We start from the raw sequence: 20,480 nt of genomic DNA on the forward strand, positions 1-20,480 counted from the left end.
AAGGCTATAACGCTGAGAGCAGGGTATGAGGGTCTGGGACACACCTCTTCCTCATGGCACCTGTGGTCTTCCATCTAGGTGCAAACATTAGATATTTACATACACTCTCACTTCTTCTGCTGGGTAATCAACGTGAGAAGCAGGACAGTCATCCACCAATCAGGCAGGAGAGCGAGCAAGATCAAAAGGAAAGCGGTACCAATCAGGGCAAAGTATGACAGGCAATCGTTGCCCTAAGTGGGATCCCCATCAGCATGGTTAGAACCTTAGCAGACTCCAATGTACTGAGGTCGTCAACTACACTACACAGTAACCTGACATAACATAGGCATGAGCGGCAGTGGGACTGAGAGCTGCAGTAAGAGCCTGCCATGCAGAATGGACCATCTCCTCAATGCTGTAGAGAATGAGCTTCAGGCCGGCAGTGAAAAAGGTGACCCTACAGAGAGGGAACTTAAAGTTACACTGGATGAAACTGACTTGTGGATACGATTCAAAGAGCTCACAAACGAAATGATTGTCACCAAAAATGGCAGGTACGTGTCTGATATAGTTCACGTTCACTGCACCCACTTGGATGGTCCTGATGATTACAAACAATGTATACTGACTTGTGTTTAACTGCTTCCTGAATTTCCATATTAAAATGTATGCAATGTAAGATACATAGACAATGAGAAAATAGATAAATCAGTTTTAAGTACAATGGTTGAATAACCAATGATATATAATAGATATTATGGCAACAAAACAAATGTACTGTTATTAGAAGTAAAAAGAGATGGATAGTCGACCAATTAAAATAATATATGTATAGAAAATATTTTATTCCTGTACATAGTCACAGTCATCTTTGTAGTTTTTCTGCAATCACATATTTACACATAATCACATTATTTTAAGAGCTTGTAGTAAAATAATTATTTAGAGTTTCTTGGCTTTAGATTGTATTTTTTTAATCAGTTCCATGTAAAGACAGCAGATTATTTGTATTTCATTTGTATCTAATGGAATTATGAAAGAGTGCAGAGTTACAAAATTATTACACTGGCAACATAATTTTTTTTTAAAAAGTAAATAAGTAAAGTACCTTCTTCCTAGTACAACATTCTCTGCTGTTGACCTCCAAATTTGATTTACAATCTGGGCTTAGTGTATTGCAAGAAACTGTTCCCACCACTTTTTATAATGAAATTTGTTTTGATTAAACTGATCACAAATATATTTATTTATGCTTTATTTACACAACACTTAGATATAACACAGTGCTTTATAGATAATAGTTATTCACTGACATCAGTCCCTGTCTCTTTGCAGCTTGATCCAAACCACAGTAACCCAATCACGGCAATCCAGACTTTCAATGGCTTACATGTGCCAGACATATAACATTTTATTTCTGATTTGCTGTACTTTGCACCTAAACACAAGAATGTACACACGTATAGGAGCTGGGCACATGATGCATACATTGCCACTATTTTATTTTTTAAAGTGGCTTTTTGTAAATATTGCATATTTTGGAGTTGTTCAAGATACCTCCAAAAATTCACTATGCCCTAATTTGTATTTTTTATTGGGGACCTATGTTGCCTTATTCCATTGTTATTTGTTTAAGCAACAGCCCACAGGCATTTACATGAATGAAAACAACTAAGCTTAAGTAGGTATAACACAAGTTTCATAAAATGTTTCCTTATTTCAAATGGGAAGTATTTTTACATCTTTTCATAAGAAAGACAAAACCTTTCAGTGTCAGTTTTATATTAAGGACTATCAGATAAAACGTGACGTGTCATCCCTAAAATTCATTCAATTGCAAAAGCTGCAATATTTCTCATTAACAATGTTGATATGCACATATGTGTCTGGCATAACTCTGAAGGAGAATTGTTTCAATATATATATATATATATATATATATATATATATATATATATATATGTATATATATATATATAAAATCTATAATGCCCACCTTTCCCTCTTCAGTCATATGCTCATATTACTACAGGTTGAGTCTCCCATACAGGGCCGTAGCTAGGGTAGTGCGGCCGGTGCCATCGCACAGGGCACCACAGGTCAGGAGGCGCTGTTTGGGCCTGTCAAATTTCTGTTTATTATCATTCTTGCTTGTAGCTTCCTCTGATTTCATTCCCAGCATCTCCTGGCCTCCCCTATCTCTTCCCTGGCCCTTCCTTATGAAGCCAAGGCCCTTTTTTGGGTGAATTATGTCCCCTTGAAAAATGAGGGGGCGCCAATTCTCTTTCTGGCACAGGGCACCAAAAAGTCTAGTTACGGCTCTGCTCCCATATCCAAATATTCAGAAATACGAGATAGTGAAACCTTTGCTTTTTGATGTTTCAATGTACACAAACTTTGTTTAAGGTATAAAATTATAAAAAATATTGTAGAAAAATAACCTTGTGTGTATATTACCCGTGTCTATAGGGTGTATATGAAACATAAATTAATTTCATGTATGTGCACAAACTTTGTTTGAGCCACAAAATAATTCAAAATACTATATAAAATGACCAGAAGGCTGTGTGTATAAGGTGTATATAAAACATAAATGCATTCTGTGTTCAGATTTGGGTCTCATGCCCAACATATTTAACTATGTTATACAATTATTCCAAAATACGTAATATTCTGATATCCAAACTACCCCTGGTCCCAAGCATGTTGGATATGGGAGACTCAACCTGTACAGTGTTTAAGGTTATTGAGCTAAAGCTTTATTTTTGCCACAAATTATATACATTTTTTTAATTTCTTGACTTTAGGAGAATGTTTCCTGTTTTGAAAATAAGTGTCACTGGCCTAGACCCAAATGCAATGTATTCTTTCTTAATGGATTTTGTGACTGCTGATAACAATCGCTGGAAATACGTGAATGGAGAGTGGGTACCAGGAGGTAAACCCGAGCCTCAGGCTCCGAGTTGTGTTTATATTCACCCAGACTCGCCCAACTTTGGAGCCCATTGGATGAAAGCACCTGTTTCCTTTAGCAAAGTCAAACTCACCAATAAAATGAATGGGGAAGGACAGGTAAAATTTTATCTCTCCCATTATTATATATAGATATACAAACCTAGGCACACCATGTATATTATTGCACTTCACACAACTGCAAATCTAGTCATCTCTGTTTTACATAAACATACCTTATATTTTCCTAAAACGGAAGTTTAAAATATTTTTTATGAAAAAACAGTGTTTGGAATGGACAAATGTTAATGAAATAGTTGAATTGTTGTTAAACTGAATTAGTAGAAAGTTAATTAAAAAATGTAATATTGTCTTTATAGGAGTGACAAAATTATAAATTGAAAAACAGACTTTACAATGCAACAAAAATGGCCATAGGTTTATATACCAAGATAAATAAATAACTGTTACCATGTGACTACATGCTCCATTAGAAAATACACATATGTACTCATTCTTTATCAAATATCCTAAGGCTGCAGAGGAAATAAGTACCTAAACTGTCATGATAACAACGTGGCTCCTTTAGTAATTCAGTAGAAATGAGCAAATCACTCAAATTTAAACATAACATTTGTAACTTGACCAAAAACTAGAGAACACATTCTATGGCTAAGATACTTCCCATCATAAACAATCTTTCATCTCTTTGCAGTGACTTCGAGTGGTTAGAAGGTTTTTGTTCTCTTGAGCTTTTGTTATATTTTCATACTGTTTTTTAAGTTACTCCATTACTTTGTACCTTCAATTTTATTTATAGTTCCTGACACAGTTGCTTCAATGTAAATTATCTTTAGCACCACCTTTTGATTTTATATATATATATATATATATATATATATATATATATATATATATATATAGTCAGAACCAGATACTCGGCACTACCACCTAAATCCTCAATAGTTGTAAGGTGCCTTCCTCAGTATAACAAATGCAATTAAGAGAAGTAGCAGGCGGCACTCGAACCATGTATCCAAAAGAATGACACGGAAGCTCCGTAGAATAAGTCAACGTTTCAATTCCATACAAAGAATTTTCATCAGGACATAACATGTAAAGCAATGAACACTTACCTATATAACCTCCACCAAGAACCCCTAAGTGAAAGTGCTGAACGGACCTCACTCCATGACGCTCGTCAGCGCCGTCCGGCTTGAAGTCGCGGCGGGGCCGACGTCATCAATGTTGGTCCGGTTGCTAGGTGATAGTAGAAACAAGTGAAAGAGGGAACACCCACACCAAGAAGCGGCTAGTCAGTTCTGTAGAGTATAGCAGAATTGAGAAAGGGAACAGAGATAGCCGTGACACAGAATAACATAAGGAATGAACAAAGCATAGATGACCGCAACAGAATTAATTGCTATACATATTAATACCATGGCACAGGGTTTTCAAAAGCAGCATGAAATAATAGTAAACAAATATACTGTAGAGTCAACATCAGCACGTTCACTTCAGAAAATAGACCTAACATATATACATATACCTATATTTTCTACTTACAAGGCATGCATATGATTTATTCCCTTGTGCCAATTATAAGTGGCACCTCAAAATGATTGCTTTCTGCCGTGACTGCCTGCAGGCCTCAACCACAGCCGTCAGTGATTGGTAATGTGTTCCGGAACAACATAAGATGCTTTCCAGCCAAACGATAATTAAAAAGTATGCCCAAAGTAAGGGCTTTCTGTTACATGCAGAAGTTTCTGCCCCATTGCAAGGAAATCTCTGTCATATGACACCAGAGATTTACATGCAAATTAGAAAGGTGCTGTTAAATGCATGAGATAATTGAATTAGGTCTCCCATGCAATGGACATATTAGTACTGATTATATAGGAGACGATCTGGTGTCTCAGATTACTGCTTCAGATCTTTTGTTGATAAAAATGTTGGTGTAAATAACGGGTTGTGCTAAATGTGTAAAAGTATCTATGGAAAGAATTCAGGAAAAGGGAACTTGTTTTTTATTTGTTTATATTTTATATTCTTTGCAGGATTATCCATTATCTAATGCCCGTGACATAGAGAAAAAATGTACCAAATTGCTAGCAAAGGGGAGTCCTATCCTAAAAATATGTTTGTCACAAAAGTTCCAAATTAGATTAAAATTACAAACCCAATATACTTAGTCTATATCAATATAGACATGGCACTATAAAAGGTACATAAATTTAAAATTCTGTAAATCGACAATCATTGTATAGTATTGTATAGCTTGTTTGTATAGAAGTGTGTTCGTGTGTGTGTGTTTTAGTGCAATATGCAAATTTCTGTAGAAAAGTCAAGACCACTAAGAGAGTATAAAGAGAGAGAAATTGTATATAGACTACTTTTATAGGGTCATGTAATGGTGTCTTTTATTTCCTTTATTTTCTTTTTACTATAACTGGTATGAACTACCATGGGATGTTTTTAGTTTGTTTGTTTGTTTGTTTGTTTGTTTGTCTTCAGAGATTTTGTATGAATTTCAGAGTCAGTATTTCATCTTTATAAATGTGCATTCTACATTATGTTGTGATAGTTTGTAGTTATAATTTCTATGTATGTATTTATTTAACATTTTAGATTATGTTGAATTCATTGCATAAGTATGAACCAAGGATCCATATAGTACGTGTTGGGGGACCACAGAAAATGATCACAAGTCATTCATTCCCGGAAACACAGTTTATCGCTGTGACTGCTTACCAGAATGAAGAGGTATGAATCACATTGTATTTATTCTTTTTGTAATGTAAGTTATACAATGCAATTTTATGTTCACTAGGGTAATATAAATTTGTTCCACTTGCCTGCTTTAATATAATTCATTTAGAAGGAACCTGACATTTTAATTAAATCCACACTGGTGTAATTAAAACATCAAACAGCTATTTGACTTTAAATCAGCATTTTTATATAGCAGCAGGGACTAAGGGCCAAATGTAATAGGGTGAGAGTTTAGAAAATGTTCGAGTTTAGCAGTAATCTCTCACACTATTACATTGGTCGAGTTGTATCTTCAAAATGGGAAACCATCTTGATGAGAGTTTTCTGAGTCTGAAAAACATGTGAGTTTGCATGTTCTCGGACTATTACATCGGCTGAGTTTAAACTCTCACATTTTCTAAACTCTCACCCTATTACATTTGGCCCTAAGTCTTTTACCCTGAAACTATTGAGACATTTGTTTAAATCTCCTTTGACTTTAAACGGTAATTTGGTTAACAACTGGCAAGTTGTTTATTAAACAAGTGAATTTATATATTTTTTCTATTGAGATATTTTTATCCTCTACGCCACATCCAGATGGACTTTTTTGTTGTTGTCTTTTTTTCAATTAAAGTGAGATGTTTCTGAAATGTCAAGTATGCTTTAACACAATCTGCCTAGCCATAACTTGCAAGACACTATGGGAATGTATCAGAAACAAAGCATTCCTAGGACTGCCATAACTTTAAATAATACAATTGGGAGACACATATAGGGGGAAATTCAATTAGCCACAGGGCTTACAACAGGATTTTCGCTCCCAGTTTAAGTGCCCAGAGCTATTCAGTTATAGCCTGCAGTAAACCCCTCGGCTAACTCCCAGTAACGTATAAATTCTGTGTTAAGTGCCAAGAGCTATGCAATTACCATGTGCAGTAAGAGCGCAGTAAGCCCAGAGGATACACTTAACTCAGGTGCAAGTACCACGGTTATTTGAAGAATCCCCGTATACACTTCACACTTTGGGGCTGATGCTCTGTGTAGGATAACATATTGTGCCTTTACCTACTGTGCATATTCCAAAACTGAGCGTATGTGAGTATGGGCGATGCAGAGTCATACATAGTTCCACCATATCTCCATTGGAAATGCGTAACTAGACTGTAATGCAGGCTTCCAATATGGACAAAATACAGAGTGGGCACACTGATGGATTTGTGGGCTAGGCAGAGTTGGCAAAAAGGACAAATATGCAATTTTCATATTATACACTAAGCATAGGCTAGTGCAAGTGAAAAATTATGACAATGACTGGCATTAAATTAACTATACTGATAGGGGTGGTTCAAAGATGCGTACAACTCTGCATATGGCTGAATATACACTTTTTTTTTACTTTGCACACAATATGGGATCATCTGAAGCTGAGTTGTATTCAGCTCCATATCAGGACCATTGTATTTAGCTATCAATTTACTAAGTGAGTTCATGTAATCTATTTCCACGAAATGTAATTTAAATCCCAGCTGTTGGGATGCCGGAGCTCACAATGCCAACACCGGATTCCCGATACCAGTCAGAATCCCGGCACCACCATCCCGGTCACCGGCATCCTGAAGATAAGTAGTGGGGCTAGGGGAGAGTCAGGTTGAGGCACTCGGGGAGGGTTAGAGTTAGACTGCAGGGGGGGAGGAAGATGCTATGTTTAGGCTTTGGCAGTGAGGGACTGGTTTAGGCTGCAGTGAGGGAGGGTTTGATTCAGGGGTAGGGGTAGGGTTAGGATACTTACTGACAGGTGTCAGTATCCCTGTCAGGATGCTGGAGTTGGGATTCTGACCGCCAGGAACCCGAGTGCTGGCATTCCATACCCTACTAATTTCCACTTATCCTGCTATTTCAGTGCATAAGGAGTCTGAATTATGGGAAAATGTGTGTAAAAGATTTTGTGGGGGGGGGAGGGGAGGGGTTGTTCTGTGAAAATCAGGACACACGGGAGCCCTAGGTATGCCATTACTCACTGTTTTCATTTTGATTGAGTAGTTTATGAGCTACACCTCTGAATTCTCACCTACATTTGAAAATCCACATGTGTGTGCTGGTCTCTAAGTAAACAAACTGAAATGGAATAGAAATATCTCCATAGCAATATTTATGTAGTTTCAGCTAAGAGAGCCATTTATTACTACTCTCCAGGATCAGGCTGGCCCAAAAAGGTACAGGGAAAACTCCCAAGTGGGCCCCCCTGTCACCCTTCCTCTAATGTGTGGTTCCAGATAGTGCACTCAAATTGTACATTGTTACTTTATTAGAGGGTCAGCTACCTGGTATTGCAGGAACATGGATAAACATGGGAGCTTGGTTTGCTTCTATAGAGACTACACTAATAGTGCGTACACACGGTATGACCAGTCAGCGATAACGATATCGCTGATGATCTCCCTGCACCTTCCCGGTGTGTTGGATGATCGATACGGATCATCCAGCACACCACCAAACCACCAACGACGGCCAGCAACCCGCAATCAACGATCGCGGGTCCCTATGTAACCTGGACAATATCGACCAGCTTGGCCTGCATGCATGGCCGATGGTCGACATCGTTATCATCCATACGTGCCCGCGCATCGCTGGTCATTTGAGGGTTGGAAGGCACAATAAAATGAATAATCTGAACAATAATGATATGAACAATATCGTTATCGTTCATATTGTGCATTTTTATCGTACCGTGTGACTACGCACCATAAGACTTGCCCTCTTGTCAATCAAAATTAGATGTTAGGTTAACAGATCTAAAGTAATATTTTCTTTTCTGTGAAAATAACATTTAAAATATATCTTATTGCAAACTAAAGAATATAGTTGTACAAAAAAAATTAAATATAACCAACACTGAAAACATCCCTGTGGAAATAATTTTAATTAATTGAACCTTTTTTTTTTTTTCAATGGCATGTATTTGACTTTTATTAGCCCTAATGCAGCTCTCATTCAGTTTTAGACATTGGTCCTCTATCATATGTAGAGTGCATTATTGTGGTACATATATCTCTTCTATTATTATTTTTATACTTATGTTACGGGCATGTGATAGCTTATACTGCATTAACTATCAGTATGTGTATATATGTATATATGTAAATATATATATATATATATATATATATATACAGTCAGGTGCATAAATATTGGGACATTGACAGAATTTTCATATTTTGGCCTCTATTCACCACCACAATGGCTTTGAAATAAAACAAACAAGATGTGCTTTAACTGCAGACTTTCAGATTTAATTTGAGGGTTATTACATCCAAATCAGGTGAACGGTGTAGGAATTACAACGGTTTCTATATGTGCCTCCCACTTTTTAAGGGGCCAAAAGTAATGGGACTATCAACTCAAAAGCTATTTCATGGACAGGTGTGGGCTATTCCCTCGTTATTTCATTATCAATTAAGCAGGTAAAAGGTCTGGCGTTGATTCTAGGTGTGACATTTGCATTTGGAATCAGTTGCTGTTGACTCTCAATATGAGATTCAAAGAGCTGTCACTATCAGTGAAGCAAGCCATCATTAGGCTGAAAAATCAAAACAAACCCATCAGAGAGCTAGCAAAAACATTAGGTGTGGCCAAATCAACTGTTTGGAACATTCTTAAAAAGAAAGAACATACCAGAGAGCTCAGAAGATCAAAAGACCCGGAAGACCACGGAAAACAACTGTGGTGGATGACAGAAGAATTATTTCCCTGGTGAAGAAAAACCCCTTCACAACAGTTGGCCAAATCAAGAACACTCTCCAGGAGGTAGGTGTATATGTGTCAAAGTCAAAAATCAAGAGAAGACTTCACAAGAGTGAATATAGAGGGTTCACCACAAGATGTAAACCATTGGTGAGCAACAAAAGAGGAAGACCAGACCAGATTAGAGTTTGCCAAACAACATCTAAAAAGCCATTACAGTTCTGGAACAACATCCTATGGACAGATGAGACAAAGATCAACTTATACCAGAGTGATGGGAAGAGAAGAGTATGGAGAAGGAAAGGAACTGCTCATGATCCAAAACATACCACCTCATCAGTGAAGCATGGTGGTGGTAGTGTCATGGCGTGGGCATGTATGGCTGCCAATGGAACTGGTTCCCTTGTATTTATTGATGATATGACTGCTGACAAAAGCAGCAGAATGAATTCTGAAGTGTTTCAGGCAATATTATATGCTCATATTCAGTCAAATGCTTCAGAACTCATTGGACGGCGCTTCACAGTGCAGATGGACAATGACCCGAAGCATACTGCAAAAGCAACCAAATAGTTTTTTAAGGCTAAAAAGTGGAATGTTATGCAATGGTCAAGTCAATCCCCTGACCTGAATCCGATTGAGCATGCATCTCACTTGATGAAGACAAAACTGAAGGTAAAATGCCCCAAGAACAAGCAGGAACTGAAGACATTTGCAGTAGAGCAGAGCATCACAAGGGATGAAACCCAGCGTCTGGTGATGTCTATGCGTTCCAGACTTCATTCTTTAATTGCCTGCAAAGGATTTGTAACAAAGTATTAAAAAGTGAAAGTTTGATTTAGGATTGTTTAGTTTGTCCCATTACTTTTGGCCCCTTAAAAAGTGGGAGGCACATATAGAAACCGTTGTATTTCCTACACCGTTCACCTGATTTGGATGCAATTAACCTCAAATTAAATCTGAGAGTCTGCAGTTAAAGCACATCTTGTTTGTTTCATTTCAAAGCAATTGTGGTGGTGAATAGAGGCCAAAATATGAAAATTGTGTCACTGTCCCAATATTTATGCACCTGACTGTATATATATAATGCAGAAAAAAGGGTCCGCACACACTAAAAGTCACAACTGTAGGGTGCCAGGTTATAATATAAATAGAAGCAAATCCTCCAATGTCACCAAAAGAAGGATAAAACCAGCACTCCAATGTAACCCCCTCTGCTGCCTCTTGAAAACGGTGCTAACCGAAACAGCTGTCGGGGAACGGCATGATCTTATGATGTCCAGACTCATGGTTCGGGTGAACATGACTACATGTCTGATGATATGAGATGCATATGTCCTGACTTTCTGGCTCATTGTGGCTGCTTTGTGGCTTCTTATGGCACATTAAAATTTAGATTTTTTTGCATTTACATTGGAGTGCTGGTTTTATCCTTCTTTTGGTGACATTAGAGGATTTGCTTCTATATATATATATATATATATATACACACACATATACATAAACATACGTACATACATACATACATACATACATACTAGCTGATGTACCCGGTTTCACCCAGGTATTTACTGTTTCCATTTCCATCTCACCACTCCAATGACACATTAGTCCTTCACCTCTATAGTAATGCATCACTGCTATAGTAAGACATTACCCTCCCTCGCCTGTGTACTAACACATTCCACTCCCTCACCTCTGTAGTAACACCATTCCCTCCCTTGTAAGTGTTATACCACATTAAAAATTCCCTTCCCTCACCTATGCAGAAATACAATCCCTCCCTCACACCTGTAATAACACATTACCTTCACTCAAATCTGTAGTTACTTATTCCGCTCCCTCACCTCTGGAGTAACACATTCCCCTCTCGCACCTCTGTAGTAACACATTACCCCAGCTCACCCATGTAGTATCACATTCCCCTCCCTCACCTCTGTAGTAACACATTACACCCACTCATCGCTTTAGTAACACATTCCCCTCCCTCACCTCTGTAGTAACACATTACCCCCTATCACCCCTGTAGCAACACATTCCCCTCCCTCACCTCTGTAGTAACACATTATCCCCCACTCACCCCTGTAGTAACACATTCCCCTCCCTCACCTCTGTAGTAACACATTACCCATGCTCACCACTTTAGTAACACATAACCCTCCATCACCCCATGTTGTAATACATTCACCTCACCTGCCTGTGTTGTAACAGATTCCTGTCCTTCACCCCGTAGTAACACATTTGACATTCCCCTCCCTCACCTGTGTAGTAACACATTTCCTTTCCTTACTATTCAAATACGGGAGCCACATCAGCCGCCAGTGATGTTTGGTAGCACTTGGGATGACAGCTGGAATTGGTGCCAGTCAATGAGACAGTCAGGCAGGACACTGCACAGGGGGAGGAAATATTTTAGCCCTTTTCACCCCCTTACAAGTCAAATTTAGAAAAATCGCTTCTTAGTGGGCATCTATACTCCCTGAGTTTCATGTTTCTAGGTTCAGGGGTGTGGGCTGGGAATTGATGAGTTAGTCAGTCAGTGAGTCAGTGTATAGATATATACACAGATGTGTCCACATACATCTTACCACTGTCCCTTTTTCTGTAAAATACTTTCACAGGTTCAAAGCAAACCTCTTTCTTAGAATATGGGCTGTAACAAGAATTTTAGATCTGTAAGAAAGCTAAATTAAATTAAATAAAAAAATAATTACCGAATGACATACAGAAAACATACCTGAAATATATAATACCCTCATTAGATTCAGCAAGCGGCTCTCCACAAGCTATTATTGTTATTACTATTATTTTATGGTCCACCCTCCACTAACAGCTGTGTGAAAGGAGATTCTGATTGGTAAAGGTATCAGTAATTTATTTTAAAATACAGATATATTTAGAGCTTTGTTCAATGCTAACTGAACAGTGAACACTCAGGCATACAGCTTGGCTCACTCATGCATGTTAATTATTACCTCTTTATTAAGGACCCTATTTACCACAATCCACACAAATGTGATTAAATAATTTTGCATAAATTTGCAATGTGAAAACAAAACTTTAGTAATTTGCTCTTGCCAGGACACAAGCCTTGATAAGAACCTGTTCTGAGCTGGAAGCAGAGAGCCGTTTAATGGTATCACTCTGCTTCCTAGTTCGGAGCGGCGTGTGTACTGCACAAGCGTAGCTGTCGGCCTGTACATGTTTTATTGAAGGCAGAAGGTGTGAGCAGGGATGTAACTAGGGGTGTGCGACATGTGCCATCACAAAGAGTGCAGGGCACTGGGGGCGGCACTGTCGCTGCCACAAGACATCTGCAGCCAGTAGCAATACTGCAAAGCTGCCCGGTGCGTACAAAGGATGCTACAGACATGCACCCTGCAACCTGTACAGCTACTCGGAGCATCTTGAGGATGCTCTGGGCAATGCTTTACTTCCGAGAGCCAGAGGTCCCGTCCTGTGGGTGTGACATCATGATATCACTGGTTTAGAGGGCATACTGTCACCCTCTTACAGCACAAAACCGGAGGATACCTCTTTAAAAGAAAATGCATTAGAATAGCCCATAGGTTACTATTTGCTAATACCATCATTAGATGGCATTAGCAGCCAGGGCCAACCTCAGTAAATCCGACAGCAAAGTAAGCCCCATAGAAACCTATGGGGCTGCTTTGCGTCAGAAACAGAGGGGGCTGTGACAGATATCTAAGATGTCTGATGCAGTCACTCCTTGTGAAATGCTGGGGATACTTAGATTTTAAATGGATCCCATAGTTTCAGATTACTAATTTTAATCAATAGTCCAAAATTCAAGTAGGAGAGCCACACCAACTGCCATTTCAAATGCTGCCAAACATAGATGGCTGGGACTCACTGCCAGTTGGTGTGGTTCCCCTATTTGAATTTTGGACTGCACTGCAGCCCCACCCCTGAAGCCACCATTGATTATGCCCCTATGTATTTAGACCGAACAAAGATAATGTTATATAGCAAAGAAAGTACTGAGCAGAGATAAATGTAAGAATCGAGGTGATACTTCATAATTAATCTAAAAGTATTTAATAAACAATAATTTATTGAACCTCTCAAACATGAAAATCAAAACAATCTCATAATTGTTCGAATTTTACTATCAAAAGATTTATATTTTGCCCATTTTTTTTCAGATTACCGCTCTTAAAATTAAACACAATCCGTTTGCCAAGGCCTTCCTTGATGCAAAAGAAAGGTAAGACATTATTAAAGCAGCTTCATTGTTTACATTTGTCTTTTCTTTTTCCATGGTATTGTATATTTATTGTATAGAACTCTTACTACTATTTGCAATTAATATTGAAACTAAATAATGATTTTATTTTGGATTTAACAGAAGTGACCACAAAGACTTCATGGATGATGTAGACAGCAATCAGCAATCTGGGTACACACAATGTAAGTCATTATACTGCCAAACAGATGTTACTATTGTGTTGTGTTATTAAAAGAAAAACATAATCTGGTAGCTTTGATGTAAAATTAACTTGTATCATGCTTTCTTTGTAAGTGAGTAGCTGGCTGATTCCTGGATCCAGTTCACTGTGTTCTCCTGCCAATCATCATTCTCAGTTTGGAGCACCTATATCTCTTCCCTCATCCCATGGCTGTGAAAGATATACTAACTTAAGAAATCACAGAGCATCACCCTATCCCAGTCCATATGCCCACAGGAACAACTCTCCACGTAAGTATGCATTTAGACAAGATCGCAATCCAAAGGTTTAGAGCACGTAGCCCTGCTGTAATTAAATTGTGGATTAGCACAATAAACATGGGTTTGGAGAAAAATTAAATCCAAACTTGCATAGAAATGTTTCTAATCTAAAAAATATATATATTATCAACAAGAAAAGGTAACTCTTCTTGTTGGTAATATACATTTTTTTACAATAAAAACCAAGAAAGACAAAATGACACTCTAGCTTTTGCAAGTATCAGAAAACATGCTTGATGCATTTTGGTATAAAACACTTATTTAAAAAAATGACAGCACTGCTAAAGGGCTAATTTCTAAACTGTTTACTACCAATTTCTTGCAGCAAGTTACACAGAGAATTCATCTGCATGTCTTCCCGTGTTCCAGTCAAATGAACACTGGCCTGGTCTGCAAATGCAAACACACACTGGAATGTTGTCAATAAATCACACAAGTGGAGCTCCATCTAGTTCTTGGTATGTATTAATATTACAGAGTAATACATCAAAAATAAACTGAAATTTAATGATACTTAATTTTAGAAATGTGTGTGTATTAAATTAAAATAATATAGCTCTTCCCAGGCCATAAACATGAGTTTAAGAAGTTTGCAAACCCCTTATTTGGGGACATTCATCAATAAAATAAAGCACTAGAATATTGTTGGGAAATGATGTGGTCCTCATTTATGAAGCATATTAGATTCATATCTTATCACTTGGTTTTGTGCTGGTGCACCTAGACCTGTCCAGCATACATCATGGGCATGTCTACCCTCTGCACATAAACTATATGTGTGCTGTGCAAACATCCCAGCAAAGTCCAACCTCCAACCACTTCACAATCATCAATCATTTCCTGAAATATTGTTTGATTTTGCCTTATGCTAAGCTTTTTATATGAAATATATTTACTTGGGCAAGTATTTGCATTACTGTATACTATGAAGTCATGAATATTTTGACAAGGAATTAGTGAGTAGGCTAGATATGCAAGCTTATTACAGAGGCCATTACATTATTCATACCTTTAAGTCCACAAGACAGAAAAAACTGAGATGACAATTAGACTTGATGAATTAAAACTGCCATGAGCCTTGGAAGTTTCTAAAACCATTGACCCCATGTCACACAGTATTTTTACCACATTGGCCACATATTTGAATAATACACCCTGCATCACTTGAATGTTCTCTCCACTCCACTGAAACTGCTCTCACAAAAGTCATCAACAGCTTCCTTGCTGCGAAATCAAAGGGCCACCATTTTCCTTGACTTCTATGCTGCTTTGGACAATGCGAACCCCCCCCCCCTCCTGCAAATCCTTCACTCTCTTGGTCTATGTGATACTGTCCTCTCCTGGCTGCCCTCCTACCTCTCTGACCATTCTTTTTCTGTCTCCTCTCATAACTCATCTACCCCCTCACTTCCACTAAAGGTAGGTGTTCCCCAAGGTTCTGTTCTTGGACCTCTCCTATTCTCCCTCTACACATCTTCTTTAGGTGAGCTCATCAGCTCTTTTGGCCTCCAATATCAACTCTACGCTGATGATACTTAGATCTACCTCTGCTCCCCTGACCTTTTTCCCTCTCTCCTCACTTGTTTCTCTAACGGTCACATGGCTATCTCTTCCTGGATGTCCCAGCGCTTTCTTAAACTTAACATGTCTATGTCTGATCTGATCATCTTCCCACCCTCCCGCATAACCTCACTTCCCACAAATTAATTATCTATTGACAGCACAACCATCTCCTCTAGCACCCAAGTACGCTGACTTGAAGTTATCCTTTACTCCTCCCTCTCCTTCAAACCACACATTCAGTACCTCTCTCAATCCTGCTATTTCCATCTCAAAAATATTTCCAGGATCTGACCTTTCTCATCCTGGATGCATCTAAGACCCTCATCCACTCTCTGGTAATCTCCAGACTGGACTACTGTGACCTCCTTCTGTCTGGCCTCCCTGATTCCTACCTCTCGCCACTCCAATCTGTCCTCAATGCTGTTTCTCAGCCTATATTCCTCTTCAAATATTCTTCATCTGCATCCCCTCTCTTACAAGCCTTACACTGGCTCCCCTTCCCCTTCAGAACCCAACTCAAGGTTCTTACACTCACAAATACTATCCCTTTTACAGCACAGACCTTTATCTCCCTTAACACTCCACTTCGATCAAAAAATGCACACAGCCTCTCCTGCCATCTGATTCCTTCCTCCCACTCCCGTCTCCAAGATTTTACCCATGCTACTCCCTATCTTGGAACTCTCTTCCTCCCCCTATCAGACTCATCACCTCTCTACAAAACTTCAAACAGGCTCTCAAGACCCATTACTTCATCATTGCATTCCATCTCTCATCCTAACCTGCTGCTCCATGCTCCTTCCACACTGTCTGTGTCACCCCTGTCTGTCCTTCCCTTATAGAATGTAAGCTCTCATGAGCACAGCTTTCTTCCATCATGTACTTCTTCATCCTTTACTCATATACATCTCCTTAAATTACTCATACTATCATAAACTCCCAACTCCCTAAGGGCACCTAACACTAGGTTGCTTATGCCCTACTGCTTGTTGAGTGTTATGAACGCTAATGCAGCAATGTTTATAAACCATGTCCTTGTCCTGCATTGTTTCATACTGTAAGTTGTTCCTTCACTTGTTCATGTAATTTGTAAGGTGCTGCGGAACCCTTCTGGTGCCATATAAATAAGGATAGCAATAGTAATAATAATAATAATAATAATAATAATAATGTTTAAATCACACCTTATAATCCACATTGTAGTGAACAGGTAGGGAATTGGAATATACAGGAAGCCTTTAACCATAAGCTATTTCTTCTAGATGGGCATGCTGCCATATAACCTGGGTTAAAAAACATTTCTAGTGGGGTGGACTCCATTTAGTGAAGTCAGTGTTGCAATACTAGTGTTACATTTTTTTCAATCTATTTTGGAATATGTTCTCGCTGGAGGATGGAGGATGTCATATCATGAGCATTGCTTAATACCCACTTTTTTATATTTCTTCACTCCCCTTTAAATAATCTATGTACAGTTTAACTAACATTATGACACACAATGTAACAGTGATTGGGATTGTCCATTTTCTATTTTAAAATGTAATTTCCAGCTCCGCTTTGATGTGTTCTTAGCCAACCATAGTTGGTGAGTATTTAACAATAGAGACATTTACAAATATAATTTCCCAGAAACACATCATTATAACCTAGTACTGACCATGCAAATTAACAATTAACAACTATGCATTAAAGCCTATAGGCACAAAATACTTTAAGCCCTATACATTAGCCACAGCATGTCCACAGAACATTTTTTCAATTTAAAAAGTGTTACAGATCAGACTTTAGTGCCACAACCATACACAACACCTCCCCCTTATTTAACGTTATATTGCTTATTTCATTTTCATATAATTGACTCAGTTAATATCTTTTTGTGACAAAAAATTATGCTGTGCAGGAAATGAGCAGCCTCGCAACCTCATCTCGGTATATCTAGCTTTGATCACTATATAGTGTGTGGTTTAGATAGATAGATAGATAGATAGATAGATAGATAGATAGATAGATAGATAGATAGATAGATAGATAGATAGATAGATAGATAGATATTATTCCACCTTTTTTATATGCTGAAATAAATGATCATGATGATGTTACACAATATAAATATTAATGAAATTCACAAAACAATGTCTTTACTGTCTAAATCTAAATTAATGTGAACATATTTTAAGTCAGTTAACTGATTAATATTTAAAAACATCTATCTCATTTACCAGTTTTTATTTGTTTTGTTTTATTATTTTTTTGTTGTTCATGTAGAGAAATAACTATTTTCACTATGTTTTCCAGTCAGTATCCAAGTTTATGGTCTGTGAGTAACAGCACTATTGCACCACTGTCGCAAGCAGGAGGGATTGCCAATGGTTTGGGTACGCCATACATAAGAAGTTCTACTGCACATTATACACCATACAATCAAATTGTTCCCTCACCCTCTATGGGATCTCCATTATATGAAGGTGGAAATACAGACCTAGAAGACAACCAATATGATGTCTCAGCACATGATAGACTGGCACCATCATGGGCACCAGTGACGCCCCCATCATTATAATAAAGACAGTTTTGTAAGGACACTTCTGGAATTTGCAAAACGATTATTGGCACTTGCCAAAATTTACTAACTTTAAGGGACAATCAACTTTTAAAGCAATTGCTTAAAAGGATTTTTTCTCTTTTTGATATATAAAAATGTATGGTTCAGATAACGTACAACAATGTGTTTTATGAAAAATTTAGTTTCTGAAAAATTATGTTTGTTTGAAATGCATTGTGTACAATAGACGCTACATGGTTCTCTCCTCCCAAAAAATTATTTATAGAATTGATTAGCACATATTCAAAGGTACATTTACACATATTTTAAGGTAAAAGACATAAATATTAACAGGTAATAAATATCATTATGCATTTTACCTACTTTTAAAAAACATTCAGTTTTATCCTGCTTCTTGTTGTTGTAAATAAAGCCAAGTTATCAGGCTAATAATAACATGACTAAGACAAAATCATTATTTATAAAGTGAACACACAAAAAAGATGAAAATGCTGAACTAAGTTTTTATCTGTTTTATATAAAGAATAAAAGTCTATGTTAATTATTTTGCAGGAATTTGCAATGTGTTTGCTTGTGCATCTTATATAAAGTTGTTCTAAGTTAAACATGCTTGTAATGTGTTGAATATACTGTATACATACGTGGTTATCTCAACACCAAAAGAGTATTAATTTCTCTCCTTGCCAACTCCAATAATACCCAATGTCTGCCTAACGGCTCTGAACTGTGGGCCTGACTCAGAGATGTACGCAAACCCAATGGCTAGCACACATCTCCCATGTTTTGGGGTCTGGGCATGAATAGGACCTAGTTTGCGCATATGCAAAATAGGTCCTGCGTTCTCATTCACAGACCCGTTCCCCTCTCGTGTGCGCATTTGAGGAGCGGAGTTGGCAACTGTTTATGGAAACAGGGGCATGAAACCCCCATTTTTCAGGAAAGCATTTGTCAGTGGATGCAGATTTCCTGGCCTCGCAAGTCAGGCTGCGGTAAGCTTCAGCTTCCGCAGCCTAGCCAAAGGAGCAACCATTGCAACCGATGGTTGTGATGGTTGTAATGGTGATCCCAGGCTGAGATCTTAGTCACAGTGCTGGGATTGCAGATGCAGCAAGCAGGTGTTTGTTTCCTAAAGACACCTTCTGCTGCATTAGCATTTTAGTCGGATAGAGTTGCATAGGTGCTCGTGTGCAGCTCTGCAATTCCGTACATCTTTGAATCAGGCCTGTGCCTTTAGCTGTTTGTGAAGGACGAAATTGCATTACAATTGCTGAAACATCATTGAAGGCATTCTTTGGACATAAACCATAGGAAAATGATATGCAAAGATGTAAGTCTTTAACATTAACACTTATACTACTGATTAAAGCGTTTGTCCATCTGGTAATTTTTAGTAACCAAGGACCTTGTGTTTCACCGTACAAACTTCAAATGTGTGTACATGTGTTCTTGTTTATGTAGAGATGGTAATGTCACATTATTGAATAGTGCCTCCTACACTCAATTTTCTGTGCTGTTTCTACCCCTTTGAAATTTTAATGGTTGGATAAACCTTACATGTACAGGAGTATTAGAACTACTCATGATGCACTGCCATGCAACATATTCACTGAATGGTGATTGAACCTTAAGCATTGTTTGAAATAGTGTTCATTCATAGCTTGTCAATTAGGCACTCCTTGAAAATAACTCATGATATTTTTATAAAACTCCTGATGAGCTAAAACTAGAACAAGTAGCATTCAGAGGAGAGGAGGATTCAACTCCCCAGCATCAACACAATGCACCATTCTAGAACGGAACATCACATCTGTCACCATTGCAATATCTGTATTACTGTAACTTGCCGATATGTGCTCCAAGATCAGTTAGTTGTTTCAGAAAGGTATAATGAGTACTGACAATTTTTCCAATACATGGATCTTTGAACGGTATTTTGGGTTAGCTCAAGCTAGATTCACTTTCTACTAAATGGAGTGTAAGACAGTGTACAATTGGTACCTTACGCTTCCAATGTTCTGCTAAATGAAAAGCTAGGTACACTCTAATGACTGAACTTATATCAGCACATATATAATTATATAATTACATCCAAAAGGCAGTAATTTAGAAAACATTTATTACATAAAGAAGCATTCATGACTGCAGTGAATACATTCAAAACATTACATAAAT

The 20,480-nt window shown here is 37.9% G+C and overlaps 1 protein-coding gene across 1 annotated transcript; it reads left to right on the forward strand.

Annotated features, from left to right (window-relative positions):
• Window positions 1-228: 228 nt before the first annotated feature.
• On the forward strand, window positions 229-18,826 carry LOC148523933 (T-box transcription factor T-like). The gene is made up of 8 exons (XM_088472541.1): window positions 229-536; window positions 2,790-3,054; window positions 5,566-5,700; window positions 13,599-13,660; window positions 13,802-13,863; window positions 13,976-14,152; window positions 14,508-14,640; window positions 18,041-18,826. Exons 1-8 carry the CDS (start codon window positions 331-333, stop codon window positions 18,303-18,305), a joined length of 1,305 nt encoding a protein of 434 aa, XP_088328667.1. The 5' UTR covers window positions 229-330; the 3' UTR covers window positions 18,306-18,826.
• The last annotated feature ends 1,654 nt before the right edge of the window (window positions 18,827-20,480 follow it).

Source organism: Taudactylus pleione, unplaced genomic scaffold, assembly GCF_031769625.1.
Source record: "Taudactylus pleione unplaced genomic scaffold, aTauple2 ptg000125l, whole genome shotgun sequence".
In the NCBI taxonomy this organism is placed as follows: Eukaryota; Metazoa; Chordata; class Amphibia; order Anura; family Myobatrachidae; genus Taudactylus; species Taudactylus pleione.